This window comes from Condylura cristata, unplaced genomic scaffold, assembly GCF_000260355.1.
Source record: "Condylura cristata isolate star-nosed mole 26May11 unplaced genomic scaffold, ConCri1.0 scaffold00003, whole genome shotgun sequence".
Lineage (NCBI taxonomy): Eukaryota > Metazoa > Chordata > Mammalia > Eulipotyphla > Talpidae > Condylura > Condylura cristata.
In genome coordinates, this window is record NW_004567104.1 from 29,180,870 (window position 1) to 29,204,050 (window position 23,181).

General features: G+C 35.4%; 1 protein-coding gene across 16 annotated transcripts in view; it reads left to right on the top strand.

The window, feature by feature from the left end:
- The window catches only part of DLG1 (discs, large homolog 1 (Drosophila)), a 206,024-nt gene that overhangs the window by 73,666 nt on the left and 109,177 nt on the right, over nucleotides 1-23,181 (top strand). For 12 of the 16 annotated variants that reach the window (XM_004675115.2, XM_012733445.1, XM_012733432.1 and 9 more), the window contains one exon: nucleotides 1,403-1,567. In XM_004675115.2, coding sequence (XP_004675172.1) covers nucleotides 1,403-1,567 — 165 coding nt within the window. Of the gene's footprint in view, nucleotides 1-1,402; nucleotides 1,568-15,131; nucleotides 15,690-23,181 lie in introns of those variants that run through there. The other 4 variants (XM_004675119.1, XM_004675120.1, XM_004675118.2 and 1 more) reach the window with 2 other exon arrangements.

Here is a 23,181-nt window from a genome sequence, read left to right on the forward strand (position 1 = left end):
AAGTCTTTTGCCACCCCTGAGTCTCTGGCCTGTACCCCAGTTCTGTATGCACAAATAAATAAATCTTTTTTAAAAAAATGGTAATGCCTGTTGTTGACAGGAACTCCTTTACCTCCCTTAAATTTGATACACATCTGATAACAAAAGTGTTAAAATGCCATCAGTTAATACCTAACAAATAGCTCATTCCAACTAGGATTTCCATTTTAACTTGTACATAGATACTTAAAATGAAAAGAAGTTTTTATGGTTCAGGATAGAAGACTCACCTAAGCCAGAAGAACTATAAGGAAGATTTCCCCAGTTCCTCTCTTAAATTAGAATATTAAGCCCATGAATACAGGTTTCCATGATTTCCATTTCCCATTGAGTGGGTTTACATTTATTTGTTATTTTTAATTTCTTTCAGCAGTGTTTTATAGTTTTCATGGTACAAATCTTTCATCTTTTGATTAAGTTCAGGCTCACATACTTTATTCTCTTGATGTTATTACAAGTGAGGTTATTTTTGTAATACCATTTTCAGATTTTATGCAGAATTGCAACTGATTTTTGTATTTTGACTTTGTGTCCTGCTTTGCTGAAGTCATGTGTTCTAACAGTTTTTTTATGGAGACTTTGAGGTTTTATTACATGTAAGATCATACCATCTTCAGAAATTATTTTCCCTCTTCTTTTTCAATTTACATGCTTTTCATTTCTTTTTCTTATGTAATTGTTCTGTGACTCCAGTGCTGTGTTAAATAAAAGTGGTGAAATTGAGCAAAATTAACCAGTTTGCCATTCAAAATTTCCCCTAGAAGTTGTAAACATTTCACAGATTCTAGTGTTCCAGGCTAGTTACTTCAGACAGATTCTGTCTGTGCAATTGTTGTCTTGGTGGGGACAGATTGTAGTATGTCCTACTCCACTATGTTCCCAGAATCTGACACTTTTAATAATAAAAAAATTTCATTAAAATATTGACATGGCCTAGAGGTTAAGTCTTGGCACTACCACCACAAATGCCTGAGTTTGTTCCTGGCCAGGGTGCTAACCCACATAGCTCATCAGAACTCTGCTGTCTGCCCCACTGTTCGATTCAGCAATATATTTCAGTCAGTCTACCTGTTCTGCTCCCCACTCTTGTCTCTGGTGAATCCTCTCACCCACCCAACCCTCTGGCATGTACAACCCAGTTCTTCTGTGTAAAACTAAAAACATGTTTTAAAAATAAAATATAGCTATGACTTTAAAATTGAAGCCTGTTTCTCTTGGATTATAGGTACTAAACCATAAAGAGACACTTTTCATATAGTTAAATAATATTGAGAGTTGGCTGCTTACAAAAACTATGATTTGAATTGAATTCATTTTGCTTTTCAGGGCTTCTTCATACTTAATAGATTTCCTTATTTTACAGAAATACCGGTATCAGGATGAAGATACACCTCCTCAAGAGCACATTTCTCCACAAATTACTAATGAGGTGATAGGTCCAGAATTGGTTCATGTCTCTGAGAAGAATCTGTCAGAAATTGAGAATGTACATGGATTTGTTTCTCATTCTCATATTTCACCAATAAAGGTAAGATACTAATTTTGTTGCTATGAATTATACTTTTGTTACTAACGTAGCTCATGTTCAGAGACAACTGTTCTTTAGTTTAAGATCCCCCCCTTCTTTTAGTTTCATAGTTACAAGGAAGTACATAATATTTATTAGCATTTTAAAACTTTTTAAAAGATATATTGTAGTACTAAAGTTTATTCAGTTATGCTATTCATAAACCTAAAAATTCCCATAAATGAAATAGCTATTATATTTCTAATACCACATATTTACATGTTTTTAAATGCTTGTCATAAGCATTAGTAGATACAGAAAAAGAACATTATCTTTGAAGTCCAGTGTGTGGCTTTCCCTTATCCCATCTCCATGCCTTTCCCTTCAGAAATAACTGCAAACCTGAATTCTATTGATTATTTATACTTTCCTATAAAGCTCCACCACATTTAGATCTCTAATTAATGTTTGTTTTGCCTATGTTGAACTTTGTGTCAGTAGACTTATGCTATATAAAATATCAACCCTGCATTTTTTTCTCAATATTTTATTCCTGAGATTCATAGTATTTACTGCTCTAATGTATTCTGGTTTGTAAATTCATAAAGGATATAATTTGTTATTTTTGTTGAAAATTAAGTTATTTTAGGTTTCTGCTAGTATAAAAAATTTCATTACAAGTATAGGTTTTATATATACATATACACACACACACACATTTTTGTAAATACCTTGCCAGATTATTTTCCAAGTGGTTGTATAATTTACATTTTCAGTAACAATACATGTAACAATTTTAATTGACCCATGTTCTCATCAGTACTTAATATTCATATTTTTGCTACTCTTTCAGGTTTGAAGTAGTAGCTCATGATTTTAGTGTACATTTCCCTGTTTAATAATGAGGTTGGTTAATTTATTGATCATACAGGTCTCCCATTCTGGGACCATCCCTCTAAAGATGTTTGCCTTTGTTTTATCTTTTACTGATTTGTATAAGTTCTTTATGTATTATGGATACTTATCTTCTGTTGGTGTATGTATTGTGAACAGGGATTTTTTTATTATTATTATTTAAAGATTTATTTATTTGTGCATACAGAACGGATGTAGGCCAGAGGTGCAGGGGTGGTGAAAGGCTTCGCTAGAGCCAGAGTGTAGAGAACAGGCAAATCAACAAAGTACACTGCTGAGGGGAGCAGTGCGGGCCCAGAGAGGCATGCAGTGCCGTGTGGATCACTCTCCAGGGGAGGCGGGATAGATCCTCATGCAGAGTAGCTTTAGCTTCTTAGAGCTGTGCTTTACCCGTTGAGCCACCAGGGAGGACCCAAACAGGGATTATTTTTTACTAGTAAGAAACATAGCTAAGGTTTTGTAATCCTTTTTGAGAAATGATTTTATACTAGTCTAAAATTTTTTTTTAAGATTTATTTATTTATTCATATAGAACTGGGGTACAGGCCAGAGATGTGGAGGGTGAGAGGATTCACCAGAGACAGAGTGGGGAGCAGAACAGGCAGATGGATGAGGTACACTGCTGAGGGGAGCAGCAGGCGGGTCAGGAGAGGTCTGCCACACCATGTGGATCTCCTCTGGGGCAGGCGGGAATCGAACTCATGCTCAAGTGGCTTTAGCTTCTTAGTGCCCGCTGCGCCACCAGGGAGGGCCCATACTAGTCTAAAATTTTTTTTTTTTAAAGATTTATTTATTTGTACATACAGAACTGGGGTACAGGCCAGAAGCTCAGGGGCGGCGAGAGGCTTCACCAGAGACAGAGTGGGGAACAGAACAGGCAGATCGATTAAGTACACTGCTGAGGGGAGCAGCGGGCGGGTCAGGAGAGTTCTGCCACGCCATGTGGTCACCTCCAGGGCAGGCGGGAATCAAACTCATGCGGAAGCGGTTTTAGATTCTCAGTGCTGTGCTTTAACCCGCTGCGCCACCAGGGAGGGCCCTAGTCTAAAATTTTAATGTGTATAATACCTTTCAGATTTTCTGTTTCCTCTGTGAGCATGCCCATTTTAGACTTATTTTCAAAATATTGTTCTTAATAGCCTTTTCTTTAAAAAAAAAAAAATATATATATATATATACACACACACACACACATACAGTATGTTTACTGTAGTTCCTGTTTCTTTCTTAATAGTGTATTTAGAGTTTTCATTTCTTGATCATTCTTGCCAGAGGGTGGCAAGATAGTCTTTTTGTACAAGATAGTCTTTTTGTACAAGGCAGGGAGCTAGGCATCCCAGAAACCCAAACCTGTCCACTCTAAATAGGTTCTGCCATCCAGCACATCAAGATAAAACATTTAAGAACTTTAATGAAAAGGAACTGTAATACAATTAATAAACAATATAGAAAAGACAAAGAATATAATTACTAAATTACCCTCATGGGTAAGAGTCCACCCAAATGGGATTGGCCCAAAGCAAGGCCTGAAAGCCCACCACAAGCCTAAAGCACCTTTGAGCAGGAATCCATAGGAAAGGGTCAACCAGAAATGGCCAGACAAGTCTGGGGGGGAAAGAGCAAATCAAAATCAAATGCTGTAACCTCCCACAGGTCTCTCACCCGCATCTGTTTCACCCAGTCCAGAACCAAGGAATAAGAGCTTGCTTCTTCACCTCACTCTCTGTTCCACATGCCTCCCTGAGGTCTACTCTTCATCCTGCTTCCTTCTCTAGTCTCCTCTCTAGTTTTCTTTTCTTCCCTGCTCAGCTCTACCTTCCTTTGGGGGGAGCAGGGAACCTGGAACCTCTTCTTTTCCTGGGACCACCCTGTTACCTTTTCAGAAAACAATCTCTTTTCTAAAAACTCATCTCTATTCCTTCCTCTTGAGCTGCCATCCTCAACCCGTATTTCCATACATACACACATATGAATATAAACATTTTCGTGGACATACGTTATATGAATATGTGGATAGCCTACATGTCAAGGATTGTGTCTGATCCTTCCTTGGAAGACTAATTTAGAGATTCAGTTGGCTAATTTTATTCTTTTTTTTTTTTAAGATTTATTTATTCATAAAGAACTGAGGTACAGGCCAGAGGCGCAGATGTGATGAGAGGATTAACCAGAGAAGAGTGGGGAGCAGGACAGGCAGATCGATGAAGTACACTACTGAGGGGAGCAGTGGGCGGGTCAGGAGAGGTCTGCCATGCCATGTGGCCACCTCCAGGCCAGGGATCAAGTTCACACTGAAGCACTTGCAGCCAGCTTGCAGTGCTGCATCCTAACCTGTTGCACCACCTGAAAGGGCCACCATAAAGTATTTAGAGATGTGTTTCTAAATTTTGAACAAGGGCAACTTTTGTTACTTGCATGTCTTCTTTCGGATTCTGTTTTCTCATTTTTCCTTCTTATTAGCTTGGAAGTTACTTATTTTGTTTTCCTTTCATTGTTATCCTGGAAATTTTAATATGTATGTTTCACTTATAAAAACATAGACAATAAATATCTTCTCTCTTCATCCTAAACAACATAAGAACACTTAACTCCTTACATTCTAAGCACTCTCCTGCTTTATATGCTGTTCTTGTTAACCTACCTGTGCCCTTTTTCTCATCACTAAGTTAATTTTTCATTTCTTTAGTCCCCAAATCTTCCTTGTGTATAAGTATAATTTTTTTTTCTGATGTTTTGATTTTTTTTATCATTTTGATTGTTGTAAATTATCCAGCCCTAGTTGCACAATGTGCCCAGCTCCTCAGGCTTTTGTTAGGTGTTTTGTTAGTTACTTTTTTTTATGCAGATTCTGATACAAACACAGATTTAAACAATGAGTCAGCATTGTATAAAGTATTTCATATTGCCTCTCCTTTAAAAATGACGAAATCCCATTTTGAAGAATAAAATGTTTAAGCAAATGAAACAATACTGTAAGACAAGATATTGTTCTCCCAAATTTCCAGACACCTTACAGACTTAAATCTTAGGTGGCAGGCCTGAGGAAACGGGCTGTTAAGAGTCTTTAATTTCCCTTATGCAAGCATGTATTGATTTGTTTCTAAATTAATTTAGTCATTCAATCCATGTAACTGAAATGTGATTGATTTTCCTAGTAAAAGCCCATTTCCTTCAATATAACAATTGGAAACCTTTTTTTTTTTTAAGATTTATTTATTTGTGCATACAGAACTGGGGTATAGGCCAGAGGCTCAGGGGCGGCGAGAGGCTTCACCAGAGACAGAGTGGGGAACAGAACAGGCAGAGCAAGGAAGTACACTGCTGAGGGGAGCAGTGGGCGGGTCAGGAGAGGTCTGCCACGCCATGTGGTCACCTCCAGGGCAGGCGGGGATCGAACTCATGCGGAAGTAGCTTTAGCTTCTTAGTGCTGTGCTTTAACCCGCTGTCCCACCAGGGAGGGCCACAATTGGAAACCTTTAAGCATTAATCAAAGATTAATCGAACCAAAACATATAGCAGTCATCTCCAAATATGACCTTTCTGGTTGAATGCTAGCTGATCAGTATGTGACTCATAATTAGGACAAAAGACTGCCCATTTAGTAAAGATTTTCAACTGTGACTAGACATTGGAATCACCTGAGGATTAAAAATTAATGTCTGAGTCAGCCTCAGAGATTCTCATTTAATTGGTCTGGACTACCACCTAGACTTTGGATGTTTCTAGTGTAAGCCATAGCTAAGAAGCACTGCACTAGAATCTAGCTTAGTGAAACATATATACACCTGTGTTGAGGTCTTTATAAATAAATTTTTGATAGCCTCTTGTTGGGGGAAAGGATGTCCTAAATGAACTCCATAAACACAGGGTTTATGGACTCCACCTCCAACTCAGACTAAAGAGATCTGAGGCACCAAGGACTACAGATCCCATATGTTATCACTACTGAAGGGAGGATTGCTGAAATAAGAGTGGAGTTAAGCAGCCAGGTTTGGTATGTAACCAGACATGTGAACCTTGGGGGTGCTCGGTTTTTCACCAGCCTGTAGCATGCTTTTGGGATCCCAGCTCAGCGGAACTGGTAGGACAATTTCATCAATTTATCTTTCTCTCTTTCTTGCTTATTTTTCCTTTATTTCCCTTTTTTGTAAATAACAAAATTTTGTTAATCTACTTATGTGTGCCTGCAGTTGAATCTCATTTTAAGTCCCTTTTAAGTGTGTGAGGTAGGACCCATATTCAAGCCAACCCATTTCATATTGGGGTTGCCCTGTAACACTCTTTAATCCTCACTCTTCAGTGAGACTTAAATGTTTGCATTTGCAGAGCAAGAAAACATAACTTTTTAAAGATTTTCATTTGCTTCCTAACCCTGCCTCACCATAAAAGAATGAAATCAGTTTTACTTAATTTTTTTGGTAACTACTTTAAAATTTGCTCTTGTCCTTCACATCGTTGCTTTTTTTTGTTGTTGATTACTGAATGATAAAGGATTATATATTCCAAACTTTTTAAAGATAAATTTGAAGGATAAATTTGTTTAAAGAAGTATGTTATTGAAATTTAAAAATCCTCTGTCCTCAGTTATAAATAACACCTTTCTCTTGCTTTATTGTTTCTGAAATTGGTATATTAATAATTAATGGTATTTTACTATTCACTTAGTAAAGTAGCTGTTTTGTGTATATGTCTGCAAACATTTGTTAACTTGTTTTGGAAACATCAAGAAAGTACTGGAATCTGTACTAGCAACTATACTGTGGCAGTTCAGCTGGTCTCACTGAAAAACAACTGAAAATCTGTCCATCTTTGTAAGCTATTTTCTTGCTCTATCTTGTGCAGCTCATTTTCTTTTGTTAGGTACTAACAGCATCAATCTCTGAAACAGATATAAACAACCCTCTGGTGTTACTAGATAATTGTTCTCGACTTGCTTAACTTTCACCAGAGTCCGGAGGTTTCACAACTCCAACCAGTCATACATAATTAACATATGGATATATTGAGGGAATCCCACTTTTTTTTTAAAGATGTATTTATTTATGCATACAAAAACTGTGGTACAGGCCAGAGGTGTGGGGAGTGAGAGATTTCACCAGAGATAAAGTGGGAAGCAGAACCGGTGGATCTACTGAAATATACTGCTGAGGAAGCAGCAGGCAGATCAGGAGAGGTCTGCCGCACCATGTGGGTCACTTCCTGGCCAGGGATCAAACTCACACTGCAGTGGCTGTGGAGAGCTTTGTAGTGCTGCATTTTAACTTGTAGCACCACCAGGGAGGCCCTGGAACTCCTTACTGTAATAATATAAGCACACACAATTCAGTTGGCAGTAAGTGGGTAGAGGTTCTGAACCATAAGGAGTTTCAGGAGAGCAGCTCTCCATTTGGTATGGAACTTCACTTAGGATGTAGTTCCCTGGGGAGGAGAGTGCTGCTGCTTTGGGCAAAGCCTCCAGCAGCAGATGCCAAAACCTACATGAGGCTTAGGAAACCCCAGGTATGTGGAATTCAAGGCATCTCAGATTGGCTTAACTCAATTCCTAAGCTTATGTAGCTTCAGACGTGTATTATCAGAGCCATCTGTTAATTTTTTGGGCTTGGTCTCAGCACAGATAGACTTTTATACTTTCCTAACATGTCTGTTTATCAATGTCTTCATAAACAAGTGGTTTCTTTCATTTTAAATTAAGTCACTCCATTTCAATTATACCTATTTCTTTTTTAGTTGGATTGTTATGATATCAGTACATGTAACACTTCATCCCCTGCCTTTGACTTGCAGACTCTCTGAAATCTTTGATTCCCAGTAGAAATTATCTAACTTCTTTCTTTTTTTTTTTTTTTAAGATTTATTCATTTAAGCATACAAGAACTGGGGTACAGGCCAGAGGTACAGGGGCAGGGGTGCTGGTAAGAGAATTCACCAGACAGAATTTGGAGCAAAACAGGCAGATCTACTGAAATAATGCTGCTGAGGGGGGAGCAGTGGCTGGCTAGAAGAGATCTGCAGTGCCATGTAGGTCACCTCCCTGGCCAGGAATCAAACTCCTGCTGCAGTGCAGGTAGCTTCATAGTACTGTGTTTTAATGCTTTGGGCCACCGGGAAGGACTCTCTTTCATCTGTTTTTAAATAACTTTGCATCTTTTTGTAATGAATTTTCCCATTGTGAACTTGTATACATTTTTTGATATTTTTTATCTTTGGCACTTTAAAAAATGTTTTAAACTTGACACATAATAATGCATAGTATATTTGTACAATATTTGTATCATTTGATGAACTCTTCAGTTCTTTTCTATTTGATTTTTACTAGGTTTTGTAAAAAAAGTTACAGTGAATACTGTTTGGATTAGTATTTTGGTATTTCTTTAGGATGAATTTCTAGAAATCGCTTTACTGGGTCAGAGCATACTAACTTTTCAAAGTTCTTAATACTTTTTGACAAACTGTATTTTGATACAATTATAATTTAAGAATTATTAAAACTGCCCCTTTTGGGGAATTTCTTCCTGTCTCTCCAATCTCACATGCAGGTTACTGACCTCATAAAATAAGAACCTCAAAAATAATTATTTGAAATGTTAGATGTAGTCATAGGAGTGTGTAGGTAAGCAGCAAATGATAAGGTTCCTTTTATTTTTTTGAAGACTTATTTATTTATGCATACAATAGCTAGGGTTTAGGCCAGAGATGTTGGGAGAGGGGAGAGGATTCACCAGAGACAGAATGGAGAGCAGAACAGGTAGATTGACTGAACACACTGCTGAGGGGAGCAGGGAATGAGATAGGAGAGGTCTGCTGCACCCTATGTGGGGTTGAACTCATGCTGCTGTGGCTGCGGATAGTGCTGAGACTTAACCCGTTGCACCACCAAGGAGACCTGGTAGGGTTCCTTTTAACTTTGTTAAAATACCAAATTTAAAAAAAAAAAAAAACTTTTGAAATAAGAAAGCAAGTTGTAATTTTTTTTTAATTTCTTAATAGGCCAGAACAAATATTTTAGGATACTCATACAATGAAATACATTTTTTTTAAATGTGCTTCAGTCATCAGAGTAAGAGCCTCTTTTTTAATAAAAAAGAATAATACAGGCACTTTTCTACTTTTATAGCACTATGTTGTAGTGTGGAACAAGTAATTATTATGCTATATATAGAACTCCGTATATAAATAATCTTTTTAATTTGAGAAATTATCTTTGAATAGAAGTGATTTGCTGAGTTGAATATAAATAAGGTACTGCTTTACTCTTTATATTCTTAAAAAAGCTAATATAAAATGCTGAGATTAAATTTAATGGATGCTTGTTTTATAGATCAGTGCTACAATAGTAGTTTTGTCAAACAATACATGCAATTAGAAAACATTTATTAAACATCCATCCCATATTAATAACTTCGGTAGCCTTCAGTGATTGTGTAATGATAATTATAAACTGTATGATGTAACATGCAAAAAATATATAGAGAAATTAAATTCCTGGGTTATTCTGAAAAAAGAAAGTTGACATTTGAACAAGGTGTTGAAGGACGTGTATAAGATGCCAATTAAGAGAAAACAGTTACTGGGGAAAATAATTTCAGTAGAAGGGTGATAATCAGAAAAAAACTGTAAAAATGAAGAAAGTTCAAAATTTTATAGTTTAGGATACTTGTTAGGAAATGAGGGCAAGCAAAAGACTGTAGCTGATGAATGACTGAAGGGTTTGCTACACTGAAATTTGTCGTGGGACAATTTGTCAGATTCTTGTGATGCTGGTGCTGATTCTCAACTCTGAAACAATGGAAGGCATAAGATTAGGATTGAAAGTTAACTTTATTCAGGCCTTGGCCTAAAAGTAAATATGAACTTGGGAATTATACTTCTTAAAGCGAATCCTTGCAGGTTTTGGGCAATTTCGAGAGTGAAATTGTTGATGATAATGGTGAAAGTTTTAATGTGAAAGGAAATGGCGAAGTGAATAAACTTTTCTAGTATTTAAGAATCTTAAAATAAGCTTTTGAACAGTTATAAATATAATAATGGCATCCTAATAAGAGCAGTATCAAGAGTCATAGAAAACTGAAAATGAGAGGAGAATAAAGGAAAATGGCCAGTACAGTAAACCATAAATAAACAAAACCCAGTCTTTTACAACATAGATTTAAATCGAGGGTAGTAGGTGCATTTCTCAATATGGGATGATGCAATGACTATGAAGAAAAAAAGAATCATACATACTTTGTCTTCAGTGCTGGGTAAAGTTACATTCAAACTAGCATGCAGAGTAAATGTAGTCAAGAGGTACATGGAAGATATGTATTTAATGAACACTATGGGAATAGAAACTTTCTTAAAGTACACAAGGAACTTTTTTTAAAAAACAACTTTCTTTTCCCATCTCTAGAGCACATTAAAATATTGTTGAATTTTATTGACCTTTTTTATGACAAGAGTAGTAAGGTGAGCTTATAGATTGACCACTAGATGGTGCTCACACAGAATGGATATATAAACTATGATCAGTTTTTCTAGGTAAATAGTAAATCTATGTTCTTATCAATCTTCTCAGTCTGGACTTAGCACAGTTGTATATTTTAAAATTTAGTAGGCCAAATTATAAAGATAAAGGGGTAAGGTAAAATACCCATTATGTTGCATTTACAGTACATTAGCTTTCATTTTCTTAGTAATATTTTTCATTATTTTAGAGTTTTTGTTTTTCTTTTTATCCTACAACTTTTTAAAATGTTTGCTAAGGTTATTCATTCCTTTTCTTTGTTACTACACTGAAGACTTTTGGCTTTATTTGTGAGTTTGGAAAGGGGTGTGTGTGTGTGTGTGTGTGTGTGTGTGTGTGTGTGTGTGTGTGTGTGTGTGTGTGGTCTATTCTGTATGTACTTTTGAACTGTCTTTATCTCCATGTAATGTTATAAAATAGGTATTTCTCAGTTCACTTATTTTTATGACCATAGTAATACAGCAAATTGATATATGTAGTTTACTTTTAGACTAGAATTCTGCTATAGAAAATATTATCACCCTGTTTGAAAAAGAAAGATTGAACTTTACAGGAAAAAAGCTCTAATTCTTCACATATTGCATAGTAAAATGTCTATTGTGATTCATTTTGCTTATTTTGACATTGTGCATTTTAAAATTATTTTAAATGTACATCTTTCAAGTTTTGTAATGAGCTTAAATTTTAACAGAATAGAGTTTATCTTTCAACGCTGCTGCATGAGTAAGGCTGTTGTAAAGCACATCTCAGTGAAGAGCTGATTGTCTTCTGCCTCCCAGTCAACTCATTGAAAACACTCATGATTGGTTTTGTATGCTTACATGGACTAATGGGCAGTTAATGAGATGATCCTAGATTTTTGTAGTTCAGATAATGGGATTTTTCATAAATGAGCCTTTCTCAAGGAATTTGATTAGGAATCTTTGAAAAGTATTTCTTCTCTGTATTTAGAGAAAATATGCATTGGAATGACCTATTAACTTTAGATTATTTTCAAGCTTCTTAGTTTTCTAGGATAAGAAATCTGTGTATAGAAATGGCTTACTAATATACCTTCTTGGTACTATTTGTAACTTAGTAGAAGATTTATGTTCAGTATCCTCATCCATACTAATCCAGAATAATAAAATCTCATCAATTCTGGTGTTTTTATCTCCCTCCTCCTGGATTTTCATTTGACATGGATCAAATGAGGGCTAAGCCAATTACTAAAGTTTACTAGCTTACTAAAATAAGCTAATTACTATTACTTGTATAAACCACACTAATCACTTCTTTATTAAGTACCTGGCTACAATAAAACTTTCTGTGTGCCGTCCAGAGGATTTCATCTTTTTCCACAGAGAGGATTCTTAGTTTTCTGTCTACTCTTAGTATTTTCCTCTCCCTAAGTGGATATGACAAATGTGTAGAGCTATAAAATTTTGTATATATCTTCATAGTTCTTGGGAAGAAGAACCAAACCTCCTATAATCTCTGTCATTAAACATCTTACTCCCAAGAGTCTCACATGTCTCTCCACCCTTGTTAGGCATGTGTCTCTTTGGTAAGGATGAAATCAGAGATAGCATTAGTGTCCTTTTTGAATCAGGTCATGCAGTAGCCCTGGAGGTTATAGCTTGCCAGTTCTCCTTACCAACAGGATGTATTTAATTGTTGTTGCTAAGCAATATTTTATCAGTACACATCTGAAGAAATGGCCAAGACCAAGGTTGGTACTTACAGTGTTCTCATATTTAAACTAGAAATTGGATTACTTGGTCAGTCCTGATGTCAAAGTATTTCTCAGGGACCAGCAAAAAGACCAGATTTACAGAGCCTTGAAGACAAGGGGTAACACCCCCAAAATACACTCATTTTTCACTTCACTTTCCTTGGTAGAGCAATTGCCAAAAACAATGTCCTGTCTCCCACCATCTGGCAAACAGTGCAGTATTAACTCATGAATCTGTTGCTTGTCTGAGGTACCTACAAGTATATTTGGGGAGAAGATTCCCAAACAAGTTGAGAAATGACCACCCTCTCTGAGACTGGAGAAACTATGCAAGAATCTGAATATCATAAAAACAGATAATTTAGGTCAGAGAAAGTGGCTGTTAAGGTAACTAAAAAGTTGGGGAACAGGAGAAGAAATATTTGAAGAAAGAAAAGAAGCATCTGGCTATTACTGACCTCATATCTTTAGCAAACAGCAGGAGAATTCTGAGGAGACAAGTAAAAGACCCAAAAAGGGGGAGGGGCATGGAGTTTCCCCAGGAGAATGAAATGGAAGATTCATCTGTGTCCTCCAAACCCAAGAAAAAAGCAAAGATGTTGAGGAAATACTTAGCAGTGGAAATCTTCCCAAGAGGAAGAAATCTTTCCCCAAAGAGGAACCAGTTTAGCATCCAGGAAAAAGCAGGATGCAGAGATGTCTCTAAAGGAAAAAAAAGAGGAATTCTCCATCCAAGGAGGAGCTGCTCAGAAGTGGCTCTGAAAAGATAACTTGCAGTAAGAACAGCAGTTCCAGGAACAAGGAAAAGCCCCCAAACTATTCCAGAATATTAAAATGGAAATTTCCTTCGTTGTGACATTTCCCCACCCATCTCCTATACCCCAATAAGACAAAATTCACAAGAAAAAAACTTGAAATACCCAACCATTAGTAAGTTAACACATCATGTTTATTTATATACTGTTTTTAAATCATCATGTGTTATATTGTACTAATGTAGCATAGTGTTAAGAGGACAGGCTATGGTATTGAACCTGTAGTTCTCAAAGGTAGTCAATAGGGAGCTTTTTAAAGGAAAATTCCCAGAACCCCCTTATGCTTAAAAATTCTGACAGGGAGAGGATATCAGTTGGTTTTGTAACCAATGTCCCAGGTGATTCTGAATTAGACTACTGTGTTGAGAAACACAGATCTAAAATGATGTTAGAAAATATCTATTTGTCCATAAAACTTTTTTTTGTGACTAGAATATTATTTATATGGTATTGGGTAAAATTTGTTTCATTTTCTGCATTTTTACAAATTCTTAACTTTATAATCTTAATAATACATGAGGGAGATGATGTTGATAATCTAGCAATTGTTTTTTTTGTTGTTGTTGTTCTAAGAGTTCCAGAAGCAAAATATTTACTTGGCTAATTAATCTGGTTCTGTCTCCAGAGTCAGTTATCACAGTATTAGAAACCAGTGTCTTATACCACTGTGATTGAAAGTGGTTTCTGTGAAAGTTTGTCATTGTCTGTTTAAGGAAAAATAATGCCTGGTGCTACCTGTCATCCTTATATCTTGAATCAATATGGCTATACAGGAGCTCCAGCAGTCATTTTACAACCTTGAGGGAATGATCAAGCTCATGACCTCACTGAGTAGCTAACCAAATGCTACTGCTTCATATTCCTTGTAAAATGGTAAAATAAACTTGTTTGATTTTTTTTTTAAAGATTTATTTATTTATGCTTACAGAGCTGGAGTATAGGCCAGAGGTGTGGTGGGTGAGAAGGTTCACCAGAGACAGAGTAGGGAGCAGAACAGGCAGATCGAGGAAGTACACTGCTGAGGGGAGCAGCGGGTGGGCCAGGAGAGGTCTGCCGGGCCAGGAGAGGTCTGCCACGCCATGTGTCACCTCTGCGTCAGGCGGGGATTGAACTCATACAGAAGTGGCTTAAGCTTCTTAGTGCAGTGCTTTAACCCGCTGCACCACCAGGGAGGGCCAAAACTTGTTTGATTTTTTTTTTTAAAAAAGTGTATTACATAAAAAGATGATAGTACATTAAAATTAATTTCCTTCTATAGCAGACCCTCAGCTTAATTTAAGTTTGATAGTATCTTTAAAAATTTAGGGCTAGTGCTAATTGATGTAAGTTCCTTTCTGATACAGAAATCTGTATCAAATCTGTAAGTGATAAAGGCCCCTTCAGTAAAATTATTTTAAGTAATCAGAACTATTAGAGAGAGAATCCTCTTGTATGTTTAAATTCAGTTTATAATTTATTGAAGTAGAGAAGATACCATTGGATTTTACTATAGACTGTGATTGAAACTTGGTACTCCAGGGTTACTCCACCCAGTGCATTAAATCAGACAGTCCCAAAGGGTCTTCGTAGTCCAGTGTTTATAACATCCTTCTTTACCTGCTACTTGACCTCACTTCCTGGATTTCAGTCTGTCTAGTTATCGGCTAACAAAAGAACAGCTTTTGGTTCCTGCAGACGCTGGTGAAAAAAATAATCATGAGAAAGAAATCCACCTTATGCTTTCTTTTTTGTCTGCAAATATAAACTCAGCCATCATAGAACTAACATGTACAGAGAGAAGACACAAGCTCTTTCATGGGAAGAAATTACAGAGAAAATGAGCAGCATTTCTCAAGGTTTTTATTTTCCTGATCTACAAGTGATGCTGCTGTAATTCTAGCTGCAGTTTTTTACCGATCATTCACCACTCAGCAGCTGGTAAAGAAGTAAGACTGCTTGGAAACCACCTGCAGGGCTGCAGAGATGAATTACATTTTCGGAAACAACACACTTCTGTACTCTCGCGCCAGCCGAGGAGGCAATACTAGCTCTAGCCATGGCTCGGTAGGCCCAAAGCAGAAACATTGGGCAAAAAAGGGCTCATCAGATGAACTACAAGCTGAGCCAGAACCTTCACGCTGGCAGCAGATAGTTGCATTTTTCACTCGAAGACACAGCTTTATTGACTGCATCTCGGTAGCCACCAGCTCCACCCAGGTAACATACCACTTGTTGAAATTATTTTCAGTATATTTCAGTTTACATTTGCTTTACAAAAATCTATTAGTATAGATTTATTATTATTAAAAAATACAGTCATGCACAGAAACCTTGCATGCGCAGAATTGTATGTTGTTAATCCCTCTGCAGGTCTTTAGCACAAAAGGGAAAACAAAAAATATTTTTCCTTTTGCTCTTATGTAATGCCAACAAAACAGTCTCAGGTTCTACTGAATGATTCCTCTAAAAATATAAAGCCACTGATAATGTAAATTAATATTTGTCTCCTTATTTTTAGATTCTATTAAGTGATATAGAGTATCCTATCTTACCCAGTAAAATACCTTGTTTGTTTGGCTTTTTGTATGCAATTAGATAGTCTTAGGAAGCTGATATAGTAAAAAAAAAAAAAATTTATTTTCTAATGTATTGAATACAGTTAACTCTTGTTTATACTTGTATCTTAAAGTTAAAATTACATTATGGTTTATTTAATGAGTCCAGTTTTATAAAGTACATTATCTAGGATTAATTTCAAAACAGTAAACTTGTGTAATTACATGATTTAGGAATATTTTTCAAATTTTCAATTAACAGTATTAAAAGATGAACAAATACCAAAAAGTCTCCCAAATTTTATTTGTCTTTCTATCTATCTAAAATATCAATTTGAGTAAAATACTATTATTTGATATTGGAAGAGTATTTGTATTTTATTTTTATAAATGATTATTGACTATTAGTGAAAAGGAAAGGATTAAAATAGTCTAGTCTATAAAAGTGAAAATGTTTTTTGTCCTTTGACCTCTAAAAATACATAAAGATCCTTTTTAAAATTTATGTCTGTTTAAAGACTAAATAACAGTTAAAAGCAGCACAATAGGTATAAGCTGTCAGAAGCTTCTTTATTGTTTTGATTGCTAGAATTCTCTTTCAGTAGTTTGCAATCTTAAATAATGTTAGAGTTCTTAAGTATTATATTCCACTTATTTTTCTTACATCTTTTGATGTAATTAAATCATTAATTTTATTTGACAGTGAGGTTACAATAATAAAATCAAAACTTATTTAGAGGCAGCAATTGATTTAACTCTTAGATTGAATACTACCCCAACAATTTAAACTAACTAACAATTACATATACCTAAAGAGACAGAAAAACTCTAAAGCTTGGCATTGTTATATTGTAGAGTAATATTAAATTATATTTTCCATTGTTAACAAGAACTTTAAAAGACTATATATTCTTTATGTCATAATTTATGTAAATTCACATACATACAAACAATACATACATTGATATGTAATTCTTATTAAGGTCATACAAATGAAAAAATAAAAGGTAAGCAAAATAAGTCACATGTAAAGCTATTAAAACCTGAGAATTCCATTATAGCTACTTGAAAGTTGGAGCAAAAACTTACTATTGTATGACACTAAAATTGCCAGATTTTTTATAAAAAATGATTTGTTCCTGGAGAAGCAGTTGAGCCTATAAAAGCATTTTAAAATTTTATTTTTACCCTTTTTGATCATTTGTGTATACTGATAAATAAGTCACTTCATTTTCATTTCGTTGATACTTCTTTCTATTCCTCCCTTTCTCTTTTTCATTACCTTTGTATTTCCTCTCTAGACATGTTGACTGGCTGACATTAAATCAGAGGTTTTAGCTTTTATTTCTTCTCTGGAATACCAACATGTCGTTTTTCATTCTGTGTTTTTTTTTTTTTAACTGATGAGTTAGATATTTTATATCTCCAAGTCTTTGGGATTCATTTTGTTGGCTAAAATATGACTAAGAAATATTAGATATATTTGTATCTTCGTGGATGCTAAAATATATTTTTCTCTTTTATCTACTGACTCAACAACAGTTTTGTTTTTTATCAACAGGAGAATTTGCATATCATTAAAAACAAAGTAGATTATTTAAATGCCACCATTTATTGAACATATACTGCATACCTGAGAAAACAGCAGTATAATGATTTGTTCTCTAATTGCAGCAGTAATTACGGGTCTCCTATTTTACTGTTGTCACAATATAACACTTGATAATAAAATTTAATTCCATCAAACTACCCTGTATGATACTTTCAGTAATTTGGAGAGTTGTTAGTAAGTCAAGTTTTATTAATTTGAAAGTCATTACTCTGATTTAGTAGTCCCTGTCATATCCTTTGTATGTCAGGGGAAAATGTGCTTACTTTACAGATTCATTTATACTGTTTGTCTGTTGGAAGTATTCGTGTTCATAACTGATTTAAGTGTCAAGTTCTTTAAAAATCTAGAATTTAGTAGGAAATCATTGTTTGTTAAATGATAAGGAAAGCATGTGGTTAAGAATTTTTGCAATACCCACATCTTCTGTAATAGGGCTTGGAATAGCAATGGTTCTCAGTAAATGTTTATGGAACTGATTAATTGCTATTTGAATCACCTGAACCCTTATTAACTCACGATCTTCCAAATATGGCACATAATCCAAAAAACTCTTGGGTCTCTATATTTATTGGATACAGTCTTCCTCATGAGTTCCTTTACTTCTTTATAGTAACCTATCTTATCTTCCATTCTTTTATTTCCCTTCCCTTCATATTTTCATCAGGTCACACAAATCCTCTATGTACCTGATTTTCACACCTCTTTGAGTAAACACCCAGTTATGATAACCCTATAGTTTATAAACTATTTCTGATTTTTGTCTTCCTGGGTGTGTCTGAAGAGTTTCTACTATGGGTTGATTGGTTTTATTGTTTTGTTTTATTGTTGAATTGGGATGAGTGTGTTTGAATTATTTTACTTTAGTGTTATTTTTTCTTTTTTGGCTTCATTATTTATGTTCTCAAATTTGAGTAGCAATTATAGCAGAGAAAAAAGTGGTTTACACATTGTCAAACCTTCCTCAGTTCCTTGCTTCATCATGTCTTTTGCATTTCGTATCATCCAATGCCAGTCTGTTCTGTCATATTTAGTGTACCCAGCTCTGTTTCAATCTAAAACCCAGTTTTTATATTAAGCAGAATTTTAAAGAGCTCTAGCATTATACCTTCAGACTTTGCTACTTCGTTATCTCCTAGGTAAAAAGTTTTATTTACTTGGTAATATCATTGTTTATTAATGAGAATAGTGATCATATAAACATGGAATAACCTTCCTATATTAAAATAAAGAAAAAAACAGATAGCCTGGTGGAAAATATGTAGGCTGATGTGTGTTTTAAAAATACTATTTTCCTAAACAGGTACACTCTGGACTATAAAAGATTTAATTTTGACACTACCCTTTAGATAATGACCCCCCCAAATTACTACTATCAGTCTCATTGAAGTAATTGTATTATATAATTTAATATATGTAGCATACTTAGACCAGTTATCTGTCCACTGTTGTTTCATTACATTATTACTTCATTTTTATATTACTTAATTATGATAATCTGGACAGATCCAAATATTCGTAATTAAGAATTACAGTACCTAGATTAGTACAGTTCAGTCGAATGCTTAGCAAATGCTTAGTGTTCTTTTTCAGAATATATTTATGATCTGACCATTTTTCAGCATTTTTACAGTGAAGTATTTCTAATTCAAAATAGTTAATTTATTGTCTGAACTAAAGCTTTAACATCTAGCTGGTCTCCCTATGTTCATTCTTTCCTTTCACCAACCTGCCCTTCATTCAGCATCAAGTCATCTTTACAAAATATAAGTCAGTTCATATCAGTACCTTATTTTTAGCCCTGTTTATAATGAAATCCTAAATTCTTACTTGCTATAACCCTAGAGCTCCTGTGTGAGCTAGTCCCTCATATTGTCTCCAATCTTATTTTTTACTGTTACCTTACTTACTTTACTCCAGCTGTACTGGCCTTGTTCCTATTCCTCAAATATATTAAGCTTGTCATCTTATAGCCTTTATCTTTGCCTGGAGCATTCTTTCTTCAGATATTCTGTTGCCTTCCAGAGAGCCTTCCCACATTTTTTTTTCTGTTTTAAATAACTTATTCTTTTAATTGTGGTAACATTAGGATTTTATGTACCACTACCTTCCTCTATTCTTGTCTAAGGTAATAGACACCTCTTCTTTCCTTCTATTTATTTTTCCTCGTAGCACTTAAATACTACCTGATTATTAATTGAGGTTTTTTTCTGTGTGAATTCTCCATTAGACCTTCTAGAAAATAAACTTTATCTAAAATTATACTGGGCCTTTTTCTCTACTTATTTACCCCTCTGTAGAGAAATACAGGTGAGGCAGGAAGAAAAGTGGAACCATGCTTACAACTGGGTGATTATATAACTGGTTAACCAAAGTGCAATAATTTTGATGCGAAGAGGGAGCTATTAATAATTAAAGTAGAGCAGCAGGCATAAATACAAACTTCCCGGCAAACAGGGGCATATGGTACCCCATCTTCTGACTATTTCTACCAAGGTATTTCCACTTTGGACCATCCCAGTTCCTTATCTCTGCATACATTTGATTTCAAGGACAATAATAGTTGTGTTATGAAAGATAGATAAAACATACTTCTTTTCATCTCTAAGGAATGAAATGGGTTATATTCAGTAGTATGCTGACTTTGTATTAAGCTAGAATATATAACATAAGTAGACAATCTTCTTAAACGACTTTGGAAATGCTAACTTATTAGGAGGGTAGTTTCTAGGACATTTGAGTAGAAATAGTCTTTGGCTGTTAAGTAACCAAGCAATCAAAATTAGTATAAAAACAATTATACTGGTTGTGAGATGCTCACTCTTTGCAGAGTTTAACTTCCTACTCAAAAGGAATTTTGTAAGATTAATACCATGAACCAGATTTGGAAATTAGTTGTTCCCTTTTTCACATAAAGAATATTGTAGAAATTTTTATACGGAAGCTTTATGTACCTACTCAAAGATATGTTTAAGCAGTGTTTAAGAACCAGTCATTTATACAGTAGTACACTTTAGGAAAGCATAGAGATGACTGTAAGAGCATTTACAGTGGTTATATAAACTTTTAAAATACAAAGTTGACCATAGGATCCAGCAATTGCAAAACATAGTACCTAACCCAAATTGAATTGAAAATACATGTCTATAGGAAAACTTGCACATTAAGGTCTTATAGTAACTTTATTCATACTTGTCAAAACTTGGAAGCCATGAAGATATCTTTCAGTAGGTGAATGAATAAACATATTCAGGATCATTCTGATAATGAAATGTTACTTGGTGCTAAAAAGAACTGACCAGACTTGATAGAACTTTATATGCATATTACTAAGTGAAAGAAACAATTTAAAAAGCATTGATGTTTGCATTGATACAACATTCTAGAAAAGGGAAAATTGTGGCAACAGATTTAAAAGTATCAGTGAATGAACAGGTAGAGCACAAAGGATTTTTAGAATAATGAAACTATTCTGTATGATTCTATCATGGCAGATACATGTTGTTGTACACTTTTTTAAAAAAAAAATTATGTTTACAGAACTAGGGTACAGGCAAGAGGTGTGGTGGGTGAGAGGATTCACCAGCGACAGAATGGGGAGCAGAACAGGCAGATCAATAGAAATACACTGCTGAGGGGAGCAGCGGGCTGGTCAGAAGAGGTCTGCCACACCATGTGGGTCAGCTCCCTTGCCAGGGATCAAACTCGTGTTGCAGTGGCTTTGGAAAGCTTCATAATGCGGTGCTTTAGCACATTGCGCCACCAGGGAGAGCCTGTTATAAACTTGTTAAAACCTATAGCAGATATAGCACCATGAGTGAACCCTGAAGTAAACTCTGGATTTTTTATAATAATAATATGTCAGGGTAGCTTCATCAATTGTATAAAAATACCATTCCAGTGGGAATTGATAATGGGGAGGCTATGTGTGTTTGGGAACAGAGATTTTTGTGGGAACTCTGCTCTTTCCACTCCATTTTGCTGTGAACCTGAAATTATTCCCAAAAATAATCAGAAAAAAAAATAAAATTGATATCCTAATGTGTAGTTTGAAGAACCAAAGTGAATTTTATAAGCTCTTTGTAAATAGGATGTGTGTGGCATTTATTTTTGTAGGATTTTATTTTTAATTTTTTTAAAGATTTATTTATGCATGCAGAACTGGGGTACCGGCCAGAGGTGCAGGGGCGGTGAGAGGATTCACCAGAGACAGAGTAGGGAGCAAATAGGCAGGTTGATGAAGCACACTGCTGAGGGGAGCAGCGGGGTAGAGAGGAGAGGTCTGCCCGGCCATGTGGTCACCTCCTGGGCCAAGGATGGAACCCACACTGAAGCAGCTGCAGCCAGCTTACAGTTCTGTGCTTTAACCCACTGCGCCCCAAGGAAGGGCCTATTTCTGTAGTTTTATATAGCATCTTGATTGTTGTGTAGACCTTTTGTCAGTGACAGATAAGTAAGCTGAAAGCAAATTCACAAGCAGCAATTTATATATTTTTGATATACACAAACAAATTTTAATGTTAGCATTTAAAATAATCTATCAGTAACAGTGCTGAAAAATAGCCCACATGCTTTTTGGGCTAGGTGAGAGATTCTGCCTGCATTACATTTTTGCCAACCAATGCTTATTTTCATGAGCTGGTACTGGATGCCTCTTACAATGACCATGTTAGACTAACCAGTTGAATAATGATTTGCTTAATATCAACTACTAAATTAATAAGCTTCACAAGAGCTGGTAGTTCAAGATATATATTCTCTTATGTCCCAGAACCTAGCATGGTGAATGCACTTGGTAAATATTTGTTGAATGAATAAGCAAATATTATAAATGGTTTTATTTTGATTTAGTCTGATGATCGCTGTAAAGAAGTTTCGAGTTTCTAATTATAATTTGACCACTGTAAGTTTCTCAAGTCATTTTTGTATGAAACTGTGGCTTAAAAATTATTGAGTGTGGGCCCTCCTTGGTGGCGCAGTGGGTTAAAGCACAAGTACTGTGAAGCTACAGCCAGTGCCGCATGAGTTCTATCCCCGCCAGCCCCGGAGGTGATCCCACATGGTGAAGCAGACCTCTCCTGACCCACCCGCTGCTCCCCTCAGCAGTATACTTCGACAATCTGCCTGTTCTGCTCCCCACTGTCTCTGGTGAAGCCTTTCACCACCCCTGCACCTCTGGCCTGTACCCCAGTTCTGTATGCATAAATAAAAAAATTTTTTTTAAATTATTGAGTGTACATTACAGTAATCATGTGTAATTCAAAGCCCTCTGAAAATGCTTGAAGACTTTATATTCTTACGCAAAGAACTTAAATTCTTATGTTTAAAGTTTTGCTTAGTATCATTCTTCTTAAGGATCTTTTAATGTGCTATTCTCTGTACTTCCTGGCACTGTTACTTTGCTTTTTCAGTCCTTCCATTTTATATAAAAATTTAGAATTTGATAGTTACCACCTTATTTATCAAATTTTAAATCAACCAACTGATGTGATAATTTTACAGGCATATACAAATCAATCAACAAAGGCTGGACCTATTTTGTGCA